This window comes from Heterobasidion irregulare (assembly GCF_000320585.1).
Source record: "Heterobasidion irregulare TC 32-1 unplaced genomic scaffold scaffold_03, whole genome shotgun sequence".
Lineage (NCBI taxonomy): Eukaryota > Fungi > Basidiomycota > Agaricomycetes > Russulales > Bondarzewiaceae > Heterobasidion > Heterobasidion irregulare.
Window position 1 is genome coordinate 1,479,449 of NW_009258199.1, and position 15,065 is coordinate 1,494,513.

A 15,065-nucleotide genomic window follows, 5' to 3' on the forward strand; every position below is an offset into this window, starting at 1 on the left:
GATGGATCGAAGGCACGACAATCGAAGCATTGATATTATAGTACAGTGAATTACAACAGCTCAACTACGTGTCGTTGGTTCATTCTGGCAGTGCCTTTCGCTTGCCTTTCCCTTTGGGATCCACCACCCCCATCTCCATATCCTCTCCAAGCGGAGGAGCTTTATACGGAATTTCATCTTCGATGTCATCCACCGATGGGATCGACACCTCCAGTGGCGTTAGATATCCTGTCGGAATAGGTTTCAATAAATAGAAGTAGCCAGGACAGCGCCGGCGAGTAGAGAATGTGAGCGTCAGTCAGTGCGTTCGAAAGTGGGAACATGGGCTAAGCCCAATGAAAGACTTGCCATTCGCGTCTTTGAACCGTAAGAAGACGGAGTCCCAATTCATCACTACATCCTTCAATATTTGATGGTCCTCTAGTACTTCGTACTGTACAGGGCGTCCGCGCTCTTTCACCTCGCGGGCCACCGCGAAGTCATCGATTGAAGATGGAATGGGAACTTGTGCACCCTGAGTGACTTCTGCAGTTAAAGCAGATAGTATAGGGGCTTTGAGAGCATAGATGGAGGTGGTGGCGGGAGTGGCGATGAAGATGATGAGTTTATGAGTTTTAACGCGCAATTGGAAGGTTTTGGGTGGAGCGCGAGGAGGCTAGGCCAGAAGTCCAAGTTGAGAGCCTTCGCGTAAGTCATTGAATGAATTCTCACCATAGTCGTCGACGAGATCAAGGTAGAGATGCAAGCAGAAGCTGAAAGGAGCCTAATGATTGAACGCGACGCGACGCGGTGGTGTGACGCGTCATGCAGTACCTGGGGTCCTCTGCGCTTCAAGCGTTGCCGGACCTATAGGATCCTCCGAATACCGCTAGCGGCTGCTTCCGTCACACTTGCTCGTCAACTGGAACGATGAGCACTTTCCACGACGCATCGTCCTCGTCCCAACCTTTCAAGGACCCCACACCTCTTCCCTCCTCGGTGCCCAAGGTCGATGAACTTGGCACGACGAGCGGGCCGCTGAAGAGCGCTGCGTTCTTCATCGGGGCATATTGTAAGGATTACAATGGTGCGTGACGTTCAGTTAAGTTCTAGTCAAGTATATTTGTCTCCTAGTGTAGGGAGGAGTTCGCTGATTTATCATGACTTCTTGTTTTTTCTTCATAGAGGACTTCATGCTCTGCAAGGCGGAGAACAGGGATCCTGGTCATTGTTTGAAGGAGGGCCGCAAAGTGACACGGTGTGCGACAGACCTGTGCGTGTAACCATCATCCATTCCGTTCTATTTACCCTGACCAGCAGAAACACACACTTGAATAAACTATCAGCATCAATAAGATGCGTGACAACTGCCTGCAGCAGTTTGACGAGCACTGGAACTGCTTGGAGCTTAATAACCAGGTATGTAATTTTGATCTTTCAAATGCACGTTTCTCATCACTGGCCCTTTGATGCATTATATGGACGCCTGTTCACGTTGATTCTGCCTAGGATTATAAATACTGTCGCAAGCCGGAGCGTACACTCAACCAGTGCATGTTTGAAAAACTTGTGCGTCTCGTCACTCCTCAAAAAACAATGCTTTTCTCCTTTCGGTTCTAACGCGCTGTATCTTGTCCACCATATAGGGCCTTATGAAGAGCATTCCAGGTACGCCCACGGGCCAAACCCCGATACATGAAGTAGAGAAGCCTTTCTACGGACGCATGCAGAAATGAGCAATAGACATCGCTGGTCTCAGCGCTGGAGTTTTCCTTGATCTTCTGTGAACAGTCAATATCTGTCTCTCAAAGGCCTGAATTATTGTGCTCCCTCAATCAGCTCTAGTTAGACGCCCTTTAGAGCTAGCGAAGCCGACAGACGTTGAGCGCACTTCTAGTTATTTGTTTTCGCGCATGCAACCAAGTGATTGTGAGTGTGCAATGCGCGTATATCGTCCAAGAAGGACTTGAGAATCTATGGAGTCATCTATGTTAATCAAAGAAGCTACAGCCAAAATTCAATATTTCCTGGTCCTTGCGGACAGCGCTCGTGACCGCCGACGCGTTGAGTCTATGATACGCGTCAAACTGTTTGCTCCTCATGACGATACGGCCATCTCGAAACTTTCGTTATGCGTGCACCTCGCGGGTCTTTGCAACATCACAGACGCGCTCACTGAGCTCCCATCACAGTATATACGTCTCAAACTCGGTTAACCCTTGCTTCAACCTGACATTGGAAGACTGGTTCGTCCCTGCTCTCTTATCACACGGATGGTAGAGAGACATGAGAGGTCCTTAACGACGTTTCCTCCAGGCTGTTCAAACATAAATCACATAAGGAACCTTTGCTGCTGCTCTATCGCGACGACCCGTGCGTTGTCATCGGTCGGAATCAGAATCCATGGAAAGAAGTCAACTTCCCTGCCTTGCAGCGTGCGGACATCCCGTTCATTCGGAGACGAAGCGGTGGGGGGACCGTATATCACGTATGCTCCTTTTCCACGATTCTATCGGTGTAGATAGTGACACTCACCTGCTTTGTGCAGGACTCTGGAAACACAAACTTTTCAATACATCTTCCCCGCTCCCAGTTCGACCGCAACTCGACTGGCCAGGTTGTTTTGCGGGCCGTGCGCGCACTCGGAATCGATGCACGCCTCAATGACCGGAATGATCTCTGCGTAGGACCGTATAAGATTAGTGACTTCTATTACACATCTTCCTATGTGCCCACATATCCGCCATAAGTGCCAACATGATTGCCTCTACGTCTCAGGCTCTGCATACAAAATCGTCAAGGACCGCGCATATCATCACGGTACTATGCTCATTTCGTCACAACTCAACACCCTCGGCGATGTCTTACACTCTACAAAGGTAGATATGTTTCCGGGGACGATTTCGCTTGTTGTTCACATTGCTTTTAATAAGACTTCAATGGCCACAAAGGGGGTGGCTTCTGTCCGCTCGCCTGTACGAAATTTAAACGAATTCCGTCCGGACATTTCACACGAAGACTTCGTGGACGCACTAACACGAGCATTTCGTGAGCACTACGGTGTGGATAAACCGGTGTGTATCATGACCGTGTCATATGTATCTCGATTCTCACTCGAATGTAAACACCGTAGGTCTATACAGTCCAGGGTGATACCAATGACATGAACGTGGACGAGATTCGTTCGGGGATGGCAGAGCTTCTAGTGAGCGTCGTCCACGTATCGGTGTGCGGAACACTTTCTGACAGGTCCATGTAGAGCTGGGATTGGGCGTTTGGCCAAACACCAGAATTCACGTACTCGATACGTGGCCAATTTGCGTGGGGGAATGTGGTGCGTCGGTCCTGTACGCACCGGTACAGATTAATAGCTTATCAGGGAGGTTCACAGGCAGCTGAAATTCGCTCGAAGCATGGAGTTATTCTGTCTTGCACGTTGACACCGGATGATACAACGCTGAGCAAGAACCTGGACAAACTCGGCGTGGTGCTCGAAGGTCAGAAATATGGGAGTGTCTGTTCTGACCTGCTGGGCTCCGCAGAACAGCGACTAAGAGACGTTGCAGTGTGGCTGGAGCGGGAAATGAGGAGCTAGCGTGTACATAGATCTCGTTGAGAACTATCTTGGTTTGGTGGTGAATGGTCTAGAGGATGTTCGAGTGGAAAACAAGAAAACAAGATTATATGCGGGTGCTGTCTATTGCGCTTTCTGAGTGTACCATACGCTACTTGTTTCGAACCCTTCTGGCGCAACTGTATCAGACTACACCACATAGCATGTCAACGCCGTCTACGCCAGGATGTGCTTGCTAACTCACCTTCTGCCCTCGCACATGCCCTGTCAACCGCTTGTCCCTCTCCATCATCATTTCTTCCCAAGAATCGATGTGATATCGGGGGGCCTATCATTCGCATACAAGAATGAGTGCAAAATTTAGACGCGCCTGGTGAGGTGTTCGTGAGGATCCAGGATAGACCCACCTTGCCCAGGTTCTGTGCACGCTTAGAGACGTTCAGCAATGTTCCGGCGGCGCCAAACATGGTGGTGAGAAGGCCTAGGCGAGAGGAAAGGATCAGTGCATTAGGTGACTATCACAACAGTACACAGTTACCGAAAGGAATGAGAGCTTCCCATGGAACAGGCATGGTTATGGTGATACAGACGATTTGGAAAGACAGCAGTGTGTTCGAGAGGTCGATTACATAATACCGGTTGTCCACAGGTTGTTTTGATGGAGCACGGTGAGCGAATAATCCAGGAAAATGACTAGATGTTACAGCAACTATAGTATATCATAGATATATAGATATCGTGTGATCGAGAGCTATTGTATATTTAAGATGAGAATCAAAAGAGCATAAAACAAGACCTAAATCTACCAAGATCGTAAATAGTATTGTCGAAAATCCAACGCCGATAGATCTTTACCTCGAACTACCATCTCCCAGCCCTATATTCAGGTGAGAATGTACATATGATCACAAATATAGATCATTCTCATAACGGGATAGCGACCTCATCGTCGATTTCACCCTCGGCGTCCATGTCGAGTGAATCGTCTAGTTGCTCCGCCTCCATTGGCTCCGTGATACTCGTTTGGGTTGAGTTATCCATCGGCACAAGTGATAGAACTTGCCTACTTTCGTCTTCGTCAGCCATCATAACATCACTTTCAGCTGCTGGGAGATGCGATGGCAGGTGATCCGGTGAGTGAACTGGAGGCGGTGAATGACTTAAAGGTGGCAGGCGGACTACAGGGGGGTGAGATTGATCCTGCGACTCAGGCTCAGGCTCAAGCACAGGCTCAGGTCCCGGCGACTGCGCTGGCTCAGAGACCTCTAGGGGTTTGAATTGAATGACGGATAATTCGTCCATAGTGACAGGTGGGTTGCCCTCATTCGCGATGATCGTTGAGGGGGTAAGTAATATCGAAGTTGGTGAACTATCGCGTTCATGTTGAGTACGAGACGCTATATCTGAAGGTGGTGCCGCCGCTCTAGCATAGGGAATTTCCGGTGGTGATGTGGGTGTAGCCACATCCTGGCCCCTTTCTTTCCTGATCCACGAAGGCGTAGGTGGAGGTGTGTGCATCCGCTGTGTGTGCTCCACCACATTCAGAGTACTGGGAAGTGGGACTCGATCAGAAGATGCCGACGTCACCGACCGTAGAGCGATGGTAGACTTGATCTCATGTGCCTCCATGAGAGATTCGGCAGCTGCTCGTCCTCGAGTTCTGACACCCTGACTCGCTAGGTTATTCCGTGCACGCGACAACGTGCTGGAGGCCCTCAACCGTTCCGAGCCTGCGCTGTTCTCCCTCGCCTTCTCTTTCCCCTTTCCCTTTCCCTTTTCAGGGCCTCTGGTCTTCTCCTTAGAACTCGAAGCGGCAGCTTGATCAGCGAGTATATCCAATGCAGACCGCGTCCTGCTGATACTTTCATCTGTCCGTCCATGATCTGTGTCTGTGTGGCCAACTTCAGTGAGAGCTAGGCGGGAGAGTGATGCTGCTGTAGACGATCCCGCTAATCGTCTGCGTTTAGGTGGCACCGGGCTGGCCGCCTCTGCTGCACGACGCGATGAGGCCTTGTGGGAGGGCGGTGGTATTTCGTCATCCACAATATCATCTTCCTCGATCATGGATATAGACCGAGCTGCGGTGATCAATGAATCCAAAGGCGTGTGCGGGTTGTTCCGGGTTGCACGATCCGACTGTCTCTGTCTGGAGGCTTGCGGAGTCTGCGTTGCGGGAGTTCCAGGGGCTACCGGGAGTGACATGGGATGTGCCGAGCTGAAACCAGCACTTGAGCTAGGGCCATTGGTTGTTGCTCCGGCTCCTACTGGTTTCTTCGGTGTCTTGGGCATGGCAGTGGATGCGTCGTTTTCCCTCCCTTCCCGCTCACGGTCTATGCCAGAGGAGAATCCAGACAGGTAAGAAGCGCGCTCTCTGCCAATCCTACGCATGGCAAGTAGCAAGTGTTCAGATCGTGCGTTAGCAAGTGCAGTACCACCTTTCTTGTGAGTTCGAGGCCGTCTATGTTTTGAACTGTCATTGAAGACGTCTGTGTCGCGGCGCCGATAGTAATCGCCTCGTGGGGGTTTAGGTTTGGACACCGCAGCAGATCGCTCGGTCGCTCCATCAGCTTCTTCATCGGTGGCAGCGTGGTCAGGAAGAACAGCAGGAGGTGGTTGGGTATGCTTTCGCCGCCGAGAAGACTTGACATGGATATCGTTTTTAGACGATGGTCCAGCATTGTGGGAATAGGGATATGGGAAGCTATGAGTTAGCGCATAGGGCTGCATAAGGAGGATAGGTCGTAGTTGTGCTATTTCGCCTTCAAGGGACTGAAGTCTTGCGTGATATTCTGAAATCTGATATTTACGACCTGAGCAATGGAATGCAGATTCAATTACTTGGAAGACTTACTTTCTGGCGGAGGGCCTTATTATCAGCGTCAAGAGTTAGTACTTGACGTTCCAGTTCCTGTAGGATTGTAAGCGAGAAGAACAAAAGCAAGAAAAAATGAGTATACCTCTTCCCTATATGTTGATTCTCCGCCCCTACTTCTCCGTGCAATGAGAGCTTCGGCCTCTCGGCTGAAGTTGTCTCTCTCTGCCTCCCATCGTATACGTTCGTCTGCAAACTCCTTCGTAAGATATTCACGCTGTATATTGAGATCAAATATTGTATCTGCCTGCTCGTGCAGTTGGGTAGGATCGGGTATGTGATAGGAGGTCAAACGGAGGACCTGTGTGGCGAAAAGAGGGGTTAAAGATTGTAGATGATAGTACTGTGTGACCGGTACTCGCCATATCTGCTAGCTCTCGTTCGACAGGTGACATATTTGACTTGGCCATACTATGAGGGTGAATCTCTGTGAGGCGTTTCTTAATTATTTCGATCTGAGCAAGGTCAAGCGGCTCGGGAGATGTGCTCGCAGGGGGTGCGAGGGGGTCATCATCGTTAGGTTGTGGGGGACTAGGAGACATAGTGTGTATAATATCAGACAAGGCCAAGGCCAGGCCGTCTTGTGCCATGAGCCGGGTAGGGCGACGAGGAGAGGAGTCCTCTACGCGTGCGTCTGCCAGAAAGAAATGCCAATGGCGCACAAACAACACCAACGCGTTGCGTGCCAGCAGATCACGTGCGAGATAAAAGTTCCCACACTCGCCTCGTGCTTCATGAACGCGTTCTCGGCTCAGCGTCATCTCTCCGTCCAACTCATCACCGCACCAGCTTTCTCTGCCCTCGGGCTTGCGCGTTGTAATATTCCCGTGTTGTGCCATAATGGCAGTATCGACTCCCTTTCAATGCCTCACCCTCTCTCTCCTCATCCTCCCTCCACTTTTTCTAGCAACTTACTTCCTCGCGCAATTCCCGCACGCGCCGGAGGTCTCCTTCATACACCCATCTCTTGCCAGCCTCCCCCGATCGTCTAAGACATGGGAAATATACTCTGAGGATTTCTACGACGGCGGCGCGTACATCAAACTACCTTTCGGCACCGTATGTTGTCCACCCTCTACCTCAGTGAGTCGATTCACAAAATATGCTGGTGGTACGATTTCGTGTGTAGGTCCGCTATTGGTTGATAGGTCCTGAGAATGGCAAGAAGGTATGTAACCATGTGCAGAGACATGATCTCAGCTCCCACACATTACTTCCCTGTTCTGATATCACTGAAGATTGTTCTAATACACGGACTATCTGTTCCTGCTATGATTTGGAGGGACGTGGCGCCAGCGCTCGCGTCCAACGGCTTCCGCGTCCTTCTGTATGGTTCGCAAATCATCATATACATATGTTTAGCTCTCTAACTTTAGCGGCATAAAGACTTGTACGGACGTGGCTATTCAGATGCCCCTCAGATGACATACGATGCGCCCCTCTACGCCACGCAATTAGCTCTCCTCATGCAGCACATCAAGTGGGAAAAGACGCTCGTTGCGGGAGTATCAATGGTCAGTTCCCATATCTGACATATCGAAGGAGCAACCGACCCACACGTTTTCGTGGCTAATATTAGGGTGGCGGTATAGCCGCGGCATTTAACTCTTACTTTCCCCACCTAGTTGATGGCAAGATTGCCTTGATTGCTTCCGCTGGGCTCATAGAGGTATGGTCCTACAGCCCATATTTCGTACATTCCGACCCATGCTTCCGACGTAGTCAAGTGACATGTCTCGGACATCAAAATTCATGTCTTCCCCTCTTGTTCAAACAGTCACCTCAAGCTCTCCCTTCCGTGTGAGTACTTCACTTCTACGCTATCTGTATAAGGGTCGCAAGAGCCGCTGATATGCGGGCGCTCGATCAGTTTTATCTTCAGCGCCTAGCAAACTCATCGTACGCGGACCCAATATATGAGGTACGTTTTCTTCAGCAGTAGATAATCATTTCGTGAATATTTACTGCTTAATTCTCCGCCGATCATGCTGATGGATCCCAAAGGTCGTTCGCCTTCAATCAGCGCATCTACCCGGATACAATGCTGCCCTTGCCTCTTCCTTGAGAGATGGTCCCATCCGCGGTCTATCCTCTGCTTTCAAAGAGATGGGTGCATCAAACCATGACGTACTCCTTATTTGGGTATGGTTGTCCTATATTCCTTACTACTCTGATTGACGAGTATTACCTTCGCACTCGCTTAGGGAACTGCAGACAACACAGTCCCATATAAATATGCTGCTCAAATGCAATCCCTCGTACCACAATCCGAGCTGATCACTATCCAAGGTGGGGGACATGATCTCACGGTATCTCACTCAGAGACAATCAGTGTCGCCCTGGTACGCTTCTTTCAACAAAATAAAAAATAATCCATCTCCTCCAAGCTCCCGAGGATACCATATGGCGTGGATCCTTCGTGTACACACACCCTAAAGACTTTCCCGCCTCGTCACACAACATCATTCATTTCCCTTCGCTCTCTTCGAACTTTGCATGTTACAATCCACTCAAGTTGTAATCTCAACCCTTTCTGCATCACTATCAAGCCGTCTCCTTGTAAATCCATGCCCCCATTCCCATCTGCATACCCGTTCACTCACCAGTCTCGACTGCATGTTACCTTTCCACTGTCATCTGACCTTTTGTCGTGTCACCTCTGCCATCTATAGTACCCAAATTACGTTACGCTGTTCCATTTGCTATCTGTGTTCGTCGCCTTCCGGACCCATACCCCGGACCCATACCACAGACTTATTAATGTTGTCCCATCACTTTTGCTCGTTTTTGGGCGTATGGATACCTTTTCTTCAGAAGATCAGTTCTTTCTGTCCGGTAGAAGTGAGGTTATACTTCGGCAAGAATCCTGCAGGCACTTAACACGACGGCTATCCACGTCGACCAGTGTCAAGAGGTCATGGCATATTCGTACACTAACATTTCTACAGTACATATCTGAACTCCCTATTCTGTCTATCTGTCAGATCCAAGAATTCCTTTACAATCCGCCATCAGCGTCGACAACAAGTAGAAATCGAGAGAACAGCTGACCTTCAGAACCTTGACTTCCACTCGAGACCCGTCTTCCATTACTTTCTCAACGTACACATCCTCATAAGTATCATCGTGGGGCTCGTTATCCCGACGCTTGTTTTCGCGTGAGAGTAGAAGACGAATTGAATACATCAGCAACATGCAAGCCAGATAGCAGACGCCGATTATGATCCACGGAACGCGATTTCTACATCAAGCAAATTAATACCTTCAACGAGAGGTGGCGAGCTGGTAGCCTGGGCTCACCTGGGCTTGTACCTTGCCTGCCACATGAAAGGGCCGGCGGAGTTGCCGATGCAATAAGCAGAGAGCATGATGGCGTTGGTCGTGATCTTCTTAGTATGGCCGGAAGTTGTTTGACCGACCCAGGCAAGCGCCAACACAAATCCAGTCGTCCCAACACCTGTGATATGCACGGCGAGCTCTTAGGCATCAGATCCAGTGAAGGCAACGACCACGTACCAGTGAGCCATACACTAAAAAGTAGTCCAACCTTGTGACTCCATGGCAAGAGGCTCACCAAAAGACAGCCCATGATATTCGGGATGAAGTATATAATCCCGACCCAGGCTCGGCTGTTAGGCATACGAGAGGCAATTTTGACGCCGGTGAAGATCGTGAGGATCTCGACCACTCCACCCACGCATCCCAACAACGTCGTTTGTAGGTTTGAAAACCCGAACTCGGTAATAATGATGGCGGTCTGGTTAGTCAGAGAGTTTGGGACGTTGTCCAGTGCAGCGAAGAGTGCAAAGAGCCATGTCTTTGGATCCATGAAAGCTTCATACATCCTGAGATTGGTCAAGCGCATGATTAACCTTGTGAGCTAAATGGGGTCACCGGACGTACTGCTCCTTCTTGAAATGTTTATTCTCGACACCTGTTTGATTCTCCTTGATGCGCAAGACGGCCTTAGCGCGCTCTTCAGAAGTCAAAAACCATGCATTCGTTGGCGAATCAGGGAAGAAGAAAAAGAAGCATGCAGAAGTGATGAGGGTTAAGGCTCCGGTGATGATCATGAGCCTGTTCATATTCTTAGAATAGGCTGCTGAAGCGAGACGTGGGTATGAGGCATACCATTGCCATGGCTCAAAACCACTGGTGTGAATATGAAGTGATCCAAAACTGAGGAACCCGGAGATGATCTGAGCGGTCCCATTCATGAGGACTTTTCGGATCATTATTAAAATTGTTGACATCATAGACTCGTAGACGTATCAAGAAAGACGTACACCAGTATCCAACTCGGACTGTTTGTTCGTTGCGAGTATAGAACATGGAGCTGACGATCATAAAACCGGCCGTAATGGATCCCTCGCACGCGCCAAGGATCAGACGGACAATGAATAGCCCGGCAAAGTTCTTGCAGGCAGCGTGAGAGCAGAGGGCGACACCCCAAATGAAGATGTTGCAGCTGTGTGAGGTAATGCTCAATCAACGAAGACCTTGAACAGACCCGGTCCAAATACCTCATCCACTTGCCCACAGGGAACCGTTGGAGGGCCAGATTCTGAGGATACTCGAAAACCAGGTAGCTCAGGTAGAAAATGGTTCCCAACCAATTGTACCTATATTAGGAAAAAATGTTTCCAACCTCAGGAAGTTGTTCAAAGTCCGTCCTTATCGCCAACACATACTGGTTTGTTGTCAAATGGGTTGCCGTGCTGGATTTCGAGACCACAGAACGCGTCAGTGGAGGACCAACACAAGACCAAGTGGAACATACCGAATGCCCAGAATAGCAGAATTACCCAAGGTTGTTTTGTCCATGAACTGGATCCAGTAAAGAACTAGTAGGAGCGATATGTTAGTTGTCGAGGACAAATGTGAGGAAGCAAACGTGACCGCACGTACCACACATTAAAGGCAAGATATGCATGTCGATCTTTCGCCTTATGGACGGCGGTGATGAGAATATACTACTCGTAAGAGTACTAGCAAGCTCGCACACCGGATTCGCTCCCCTTCTGTGGCATCCAGCTGGACAGAGTCGCCCCCGGCGAGCAGAGCGGCGCCGGTATCGATCTCCTTCAAGAAAACAGCGACACCATGGTCTTGCTTCTCGTCTTTCTCGTTGCTGAAGGAGTCCATGATGTGGGGGACCAGCGAAGGAGATAGAGGGAGGCGACTGACATCCAATGTGATCCGGTGACGTTTATGAAATCTCACATTCAACAAGTTATCAGTTGAGAAGCAGAAGCTCCAAGGCACACATCCACCTCGAATAGGTCAATCAAATATGGAAATATCACTCCGCTCCGGTGAAAGGGAAGATAAGGCGATTTACGGAAGCCCGTTGTCGCATCTCATCGGTCAATGGAAGATGTAAGATGGTCGTTGTGAACGAAGCGACGTCGACTTGTTTCATGACACGTTGGAAATGCTTGTCAAAGCGTATCAAAGCGAGCGAGCTGTCGAAGGGACAAACAAAATGTCAGAAGGCATGCCAGCTCGCGTTACCCGCAGGTCACCACATCTATTGTAAGTAGGACCCCGTGAACCACGGCGTGGGCGTAGTCGATCGGCCACGGAACAGATCTCAGATCAACAGAGTCGGAAAATCGTCTCAGATTTTGCAACACCTGAGGCGAGCTTAGGCGACGGCCAATCGAAGCAGTATCAAAGCCAATCGAGCCTTGGGAGGCCTTGGGTGACCCTAGATGACTTTTCCACAGGCACTCGTTATAATTTGTTATCGCTCCCCCATTATTTCGTCACACTGTTTGACCGCACCTTATCATCTACCCTTCAAGTCTTAGCCTGTCTTAGCATGGTCCTACAATGCATAACATCAGAGCAGCGAACACACTGCAATTAATTTGAAGACCGAACTAGTCACTACTGGCAAAAACTTGAGCTCAGACGGACGGCATAAACCGATGGAGACACCCCATCATTCGCAGATACGAGGCTGGAGAGGCGGACGCCCCTTTGCCTCTGGGCCCTACGAATTGCTTCAGATTGTCCGACGCACAACCGGCCCTGTAACTTTCCAAATATTTGACCAGGGCGACGGTCTTCATTCCGCTCAATCGGCCGATTTCTTCGATCAGACCTCTTTCATTCTTGTCGAAATGCCCAGACGCAGACAAGTGCTCGTATATGCCGAGGAATGTCTGTGCACGACCATTGGATGTCAAGAGATGAGGGTGAACGAAGTATCGGTACGGCCTCGACAGGAACGCGATGCGAGCGTCGGTCACGGCGAGCTGCGTGGATGGGTTTGAGAGATCGAGGCCGATTCGTGGTGATTTGAAAATGTGAACACCATCGGTTGAAAAATTCGGGCCCTCGCATTCCATATTTTTGAAGTAAATCAATGCCTGCTGGACTGCAGTGGGACTGCTAGAGGGAGACAAGGGAAAGGCAGAGATGTTGCCACACCACTTCGTCTGCACTAATTCAGCTATGTTTGATGATTGGGTTCTCTGTAAGAGCTCGTCCACCAGTAGCGACGGGCCGGAGATTACACGCGAATCCGATGACCTCCTTATCGAGCGGAGGAGCACTCCACCTCGAATATCTTTAGATGAGTTGCTAGATGATTGTGCCGCCTTATCGAAAAATCGAGACGTTAGCGGAGGGCCTAGAGGTATCTGTGAACCTAGAGTGAGATCGAGGCCTTTTCGTGTGCCTCCTCTATAACCGCCTGCAGCAGAATGACTGGCAGTATCAGGTCGTGATGAAGAGACGAATGCAGCACGACGAGGTGCTCGGTGAAAGTACCTGCAGACGCATACATTGAACCATGAAACCTTCTGCCAAACAAAAGGGAAATCATAACACATACCACTGGCCAGGTACCCGTTGCTCCTCGTTCCCGTGAGTAAATGCATCCTCATGAGACCCTGCCTTGAACAAGTAGAACTCTATTTCCAAGATCTCATACTCTTCAGCTACAGCGGAACGGGCGTCGATATTGTCTTTCGAGCTCGAACTGGAAATAGGCGAATCTGACATTTGCACGACGAGTCGGACCCGGGACAACAAGTATGATGCAATGTCGTCAAAGCGCGCTGAGATTTCAGCCAGCGACTCCAGAGAGGGTGCCGAGAAGTCCAGGAGGGTATAGAGGTCTGCGTCTCGCGAAAGCGCAATGTGCTGGGCCGTACCTTTGAAGAGTGAACATGAGCGTTCGGTGCGAAGACCCAACTACGAGTCAGTTTCGAGGATTTTTGGACTCTGTATGGCCTATCAAGGCGTACGAACCTTTAACTTCCTCACGTTTTTTCTTCTTCACCATCTCATCTCTGAACCCGGCACGTTCGCCTTCATTTGCATCACTCCGAGGTCTCTTGGGCATCACTAGAATTGGTGTAGGGGCTTGTAGGGGCACCGTGACCGTCCCTACCGTGGCGCCGCGCCAATAAAGTTGGCGTACCGTCCTCCGTAAACGAGGTGGGCGATTACATAGTCAGCGCGGCACAGGAGTCAGAGATGGATGTGGGATGTGGAATAGCCATCTATGCAGAGGCAGAATTTAGTCTGCATTTGGATCCCTTCTTTCAACTGACCACTTGGAAGCTTCCAAATCAGCCTTTCAGTTGCTTCCAGTTATACAGACATACTGGCTGCACGTGTATTTTTATTTTATTTTATTGATAACAAAACGCTACGCATGAGTGTCATGAATTATAGATGATGGGGGTACGAGGTGCTATTACTCCCCTGGCGACTTACCGTTTTCTGCGTATCTCTTTGCTTTCAATTGTCTGTACCGTTGAATGACGTTCTCCCTCTCCCTCTCCATCATGGCCCGTTGCGCCATCGACAGTACACCCGCACCCTTCCCTAGTCCATCGCCTACTTTGGAAGCACCGCGGGGCAACGTCTTCAGCTCAGGTGGGGCCATCGCAATGTCATTCAGACGTCGCGGTGCGGATGTGGAAAGCTTGGTGAACTCGGTCGCCTTCCCTGCGTGTTTGTTCGACGGCGCAGGGGCGGCGCCGGTCTCCTCGTCCGCAAGCTCTTTGCCTTTCCGTTTTTTGTCGTTGGTCGTTGGATGCGGTTCGGGAGATTGCGCGCGATGCGACGATTTGGACGATTTGGACTGTTCTTTCTCCGTTTTTCGCATTTGGCGCTCCATGGCAGAGGATGCCTGCATGGCCGAGCGAACAAGAGGCCTCATGTCATCTTCGACCCGTCTGGAAAGATTGCTTCAGTACAGTCGGGGCCTTTTTGCAAGGACAGGCATGAAGATGCAGAGTGTAAAAGGGGAATAATGACTGACCGGTTGAAGTGTGCCAGTGACTCTCCTGGTTTGATTGAAATCCTTTTCTTCTCCGAGCCTAGTCCTTGAGCTGTATCCTCCCCGCCATTGGACTTTCTCCGTTTCTTAGTCGGGCCAACATCTTCGCTGCTCGCGGCAGCTCTCTTCTTCTCCTTGAAGTCCCCTCGTATTTGTGCTGCATTGAGTATCCGAGAAACTGATTTTGGGATGCCCTCGGTAGACACGCTCCCAGAAGGTGCCAGGTCTTGGCCTCTAGCAGATAATCAGAACAGAGAAAAAAAGCGTGAAGATCATTGTGCCGTGTACTTCTTGTCCGCCTCTCGCTCTCGGATCGAGCGTTTCGCGCGTTTGTGAGG

The 15,065-nt window shown here is 50.0% G+C and overlaps 10 protein-coding genes across 10 annotated transcripts; 4 read left to right on the plus strand and 6 right to left on the minus strand.

Annotated features, from left to right (window-relative positions):
- Nucleotides 1–298: 298 nt before the first annotated feature.
- HETIRDRAFT_48187 (uncharacterized protein) lies at nucleotides 299–655 on the minus strand (the record flags this gene model as incomplete). Its single annotated transcript, XM_009544936.1, has 1 exon — nucleotides 299–655. A coding segment is annotated over one exon (357 nt), but the record flags the coding sequence as incomplete, so codon positions are not given.
- A 228-nt stretch (nucleotides 656–883) lies between these two features.
- HETIRDRAFT_472627 (uncharacterized protein) lies at nucleotides 884–1,715 on the plus strand (the record flags this gene model as incomplete). Its single annotated transcript, XM_009545570.1, has 5 exons — nucleotides 884–1,066; nucleotides 1,165–1,252; nucleotides 1,326–1,398; nucleotides 1,489–1,548; nucleotides 1,626–1,715. The coding sequence occupies exons 1-5, from the start codon at nucleotides 910–912 to the stop codon at nucleotides 1,713–1,715; spliced, it is 468 nt and encodes a 155-aa protein (XP_009543865.1). The 5' UTR covers nucleotides 884–909.
- A 364-nt stretch (nucleotides 1,716–2,079) lies between these two features.
- On the plus strand, nucleotides 2,080–3,574 carry HETIRDRAFT_314337 (uncharacterized protein; the record flags this gene model as incomplete). Its single annotated transcript, XM_009545571.1, has 8 exons — nucleotides 2,080–2,225; nucleotides 2,296–2,467; nucleotides 2,528–2,707; nucleotides 2,730–2,858; nucleotides 2,913–3,068; nucleotides 3,128–3,184; nucleotides 3,239–3,313; nucleotides 3,371–3,574. The coding sequence occupies 8 exons, from the start codon at nucleotides 2,080–2,082 to the stop codon at nucleotides 3,572–3,574; spliced, it is 1,119 nt and encodes a 372-aa protein (XP_009543866.1).
- A 102-nt stretch (nucleotides 3,575–3,676) lies between these two features.
- On the minus strand, nucleotides 3,677–4,125 carry HETIRDRAFT_102780 (uncharacterized protein; the record flags this gene model as incomplete). Its single annotated transcript, XM_009545572.1, has 4 exons — nucleotides 3,677–3,742; nucleotides 3,798–3,881; nucleotides 3,961–4,034; nucleotides 4,092–4,125. The coding sequence occupies 4 exons, from the start codon at nucleotides 4,123–4,125 to the stop codon at nucleotides 3,677–3,679; spliced, it is 258 nt and encodes an 85-aa protein (XP_009543867.1).
- Nucleotides 4,126–4,222: 97 nt separating this feature from the next.
- Nucleotides 4,223–4,961, minus strand: HETIRDRAFT_439044 (uncharacterized protein). Its single transcript, XM_009545573.1, has one exon. The coding sequence runs from the start codon at nucleotides 4,853–4,855 to the stop codon at nucleotides 4,478–4,480; it is 378 nt and encodes a 125-aa protein (XP_009543868.1). The 5' UTR covers nucleotides 4,856–4,961; the 3' UTR covers nucleotides 4,223–4,477.
- Nucleotides 4,962–7,213: 2,252 nt separating this feature from the next.
- Nucleotides 7,214–9,250, plus strand: HETIRDRAFT_146780 (uncharacterized protein). Its single transcript, XM_009545574.1, has 8 exons — nucleotides 7,214–7,484; nucleotides 7,555–7,593; nucleotides 7,664–7,757; nucleotides 7,812–7,939; nucleotides 8,005–8,094; nucleotides 8,148–8,225; nucleotides 8,430–8,567; nucleotides 8,630–9,250. Exons 1-8 carry the CDS (start codon nucleotides 7,266–7,268, stop codon nucleotides 8,795–8,797), a joined length of 954 nt encoding a protein of 317 aa, XP_009543869.1. The 5' UTR covers nucleotides 7,214–7,265; the 3' UTR covers nucleotides 8,798–9,250.
- On the plus strand, nucleotides 8,922–9,305 carry HETIRDRAFT_313523 (uncharacterized protein; the record flags this gene model as incomplete). Its single annotated transcript, XM_009545575.1, has 1 exon — nucleotides 8,922–9,305. The coding sequence occupies one exon, from the start codon at nucleotides 8,922–8,924 to the stop codon at nucleotides 9,303–9,305; it is 384 nt and encodes a 127-aa protein (XP_009543870.1).
- Nucleotides 9,306–9,327: 22 nt separating this feature from the next.
- Nucleotides 9,328–11,577, minus strand: HETIRDRAFT_62868 (major facilitator superfamily). Its single transcript, XM_009544984.1, has 12 exons — nucleotides 11,431–11,577; nucleotides 11,334–11,371; nucleotides 11,206–11,269; nucleotides 11,117–11,143; nucleotides 10,949–11,047; nucleotides 10,712–10,893; nucleotides 10,557–10,647; nucleotides 10,329–10,502; nucleotides 9,942–10,270; nucleotides 9,726–9,882; nucleotides 9,477–9,666; nucleotides 9,328–9,421 (listed from the first exon to the last, which is right to left on the minus strand). Exons 1-12 carry the CDS (start codon nucleotides 11,568–11,570, stop codon nucleotides 9,368–9,370), a joined length of 1,545 nt encoding a protein of 514 aa, XP_009543279.1. The 5' UTR covers nucleotides 11,571–11,577; the 3' UTR covers nucleotides 9,328–9,367.
- Nucleotides 11,578–12,337: 760 nt separating this feature from the next.
- HETIRDRAFT_170658 (uncharacterized protein) lies at nucleotides 12,338–13,439 on the minus strand (the record flags this gene model as incomplete). The annotated part of the gene is made up of 2 exons (XM_009545576.1): nucleotides 12,338–13,205; nucleotides 13,270–13,439. 2 exons carry the CDS (start codon nucleotides 13,437–13,439, stop codon nucleotides 12,338–12,340), a joined length of 1,038 nt encoding a protein of 345 aa, XP_009543871.1.
- Nucleotides 13,440–14,139: 700 nt separating this feature from the next.
- HETIRDRAFT_312991 (uncharacterized protein) lies at nucleotides 14,140–14,960 on the minus strand (the record flags this gene model as incomplete). The annotated part of the gene is made up of 2 exons (XM_009545577.1): nucleotides 14,140–14,623; nucleotides 14,710–14,960. Coding segments are annotated over 2 exons (735 nt in total), but the record flags the coding sequence as incomplete, so codon positions are not given.
- Nucleotides 14,961–15,065: the final 105 nt, after the last annotated feature.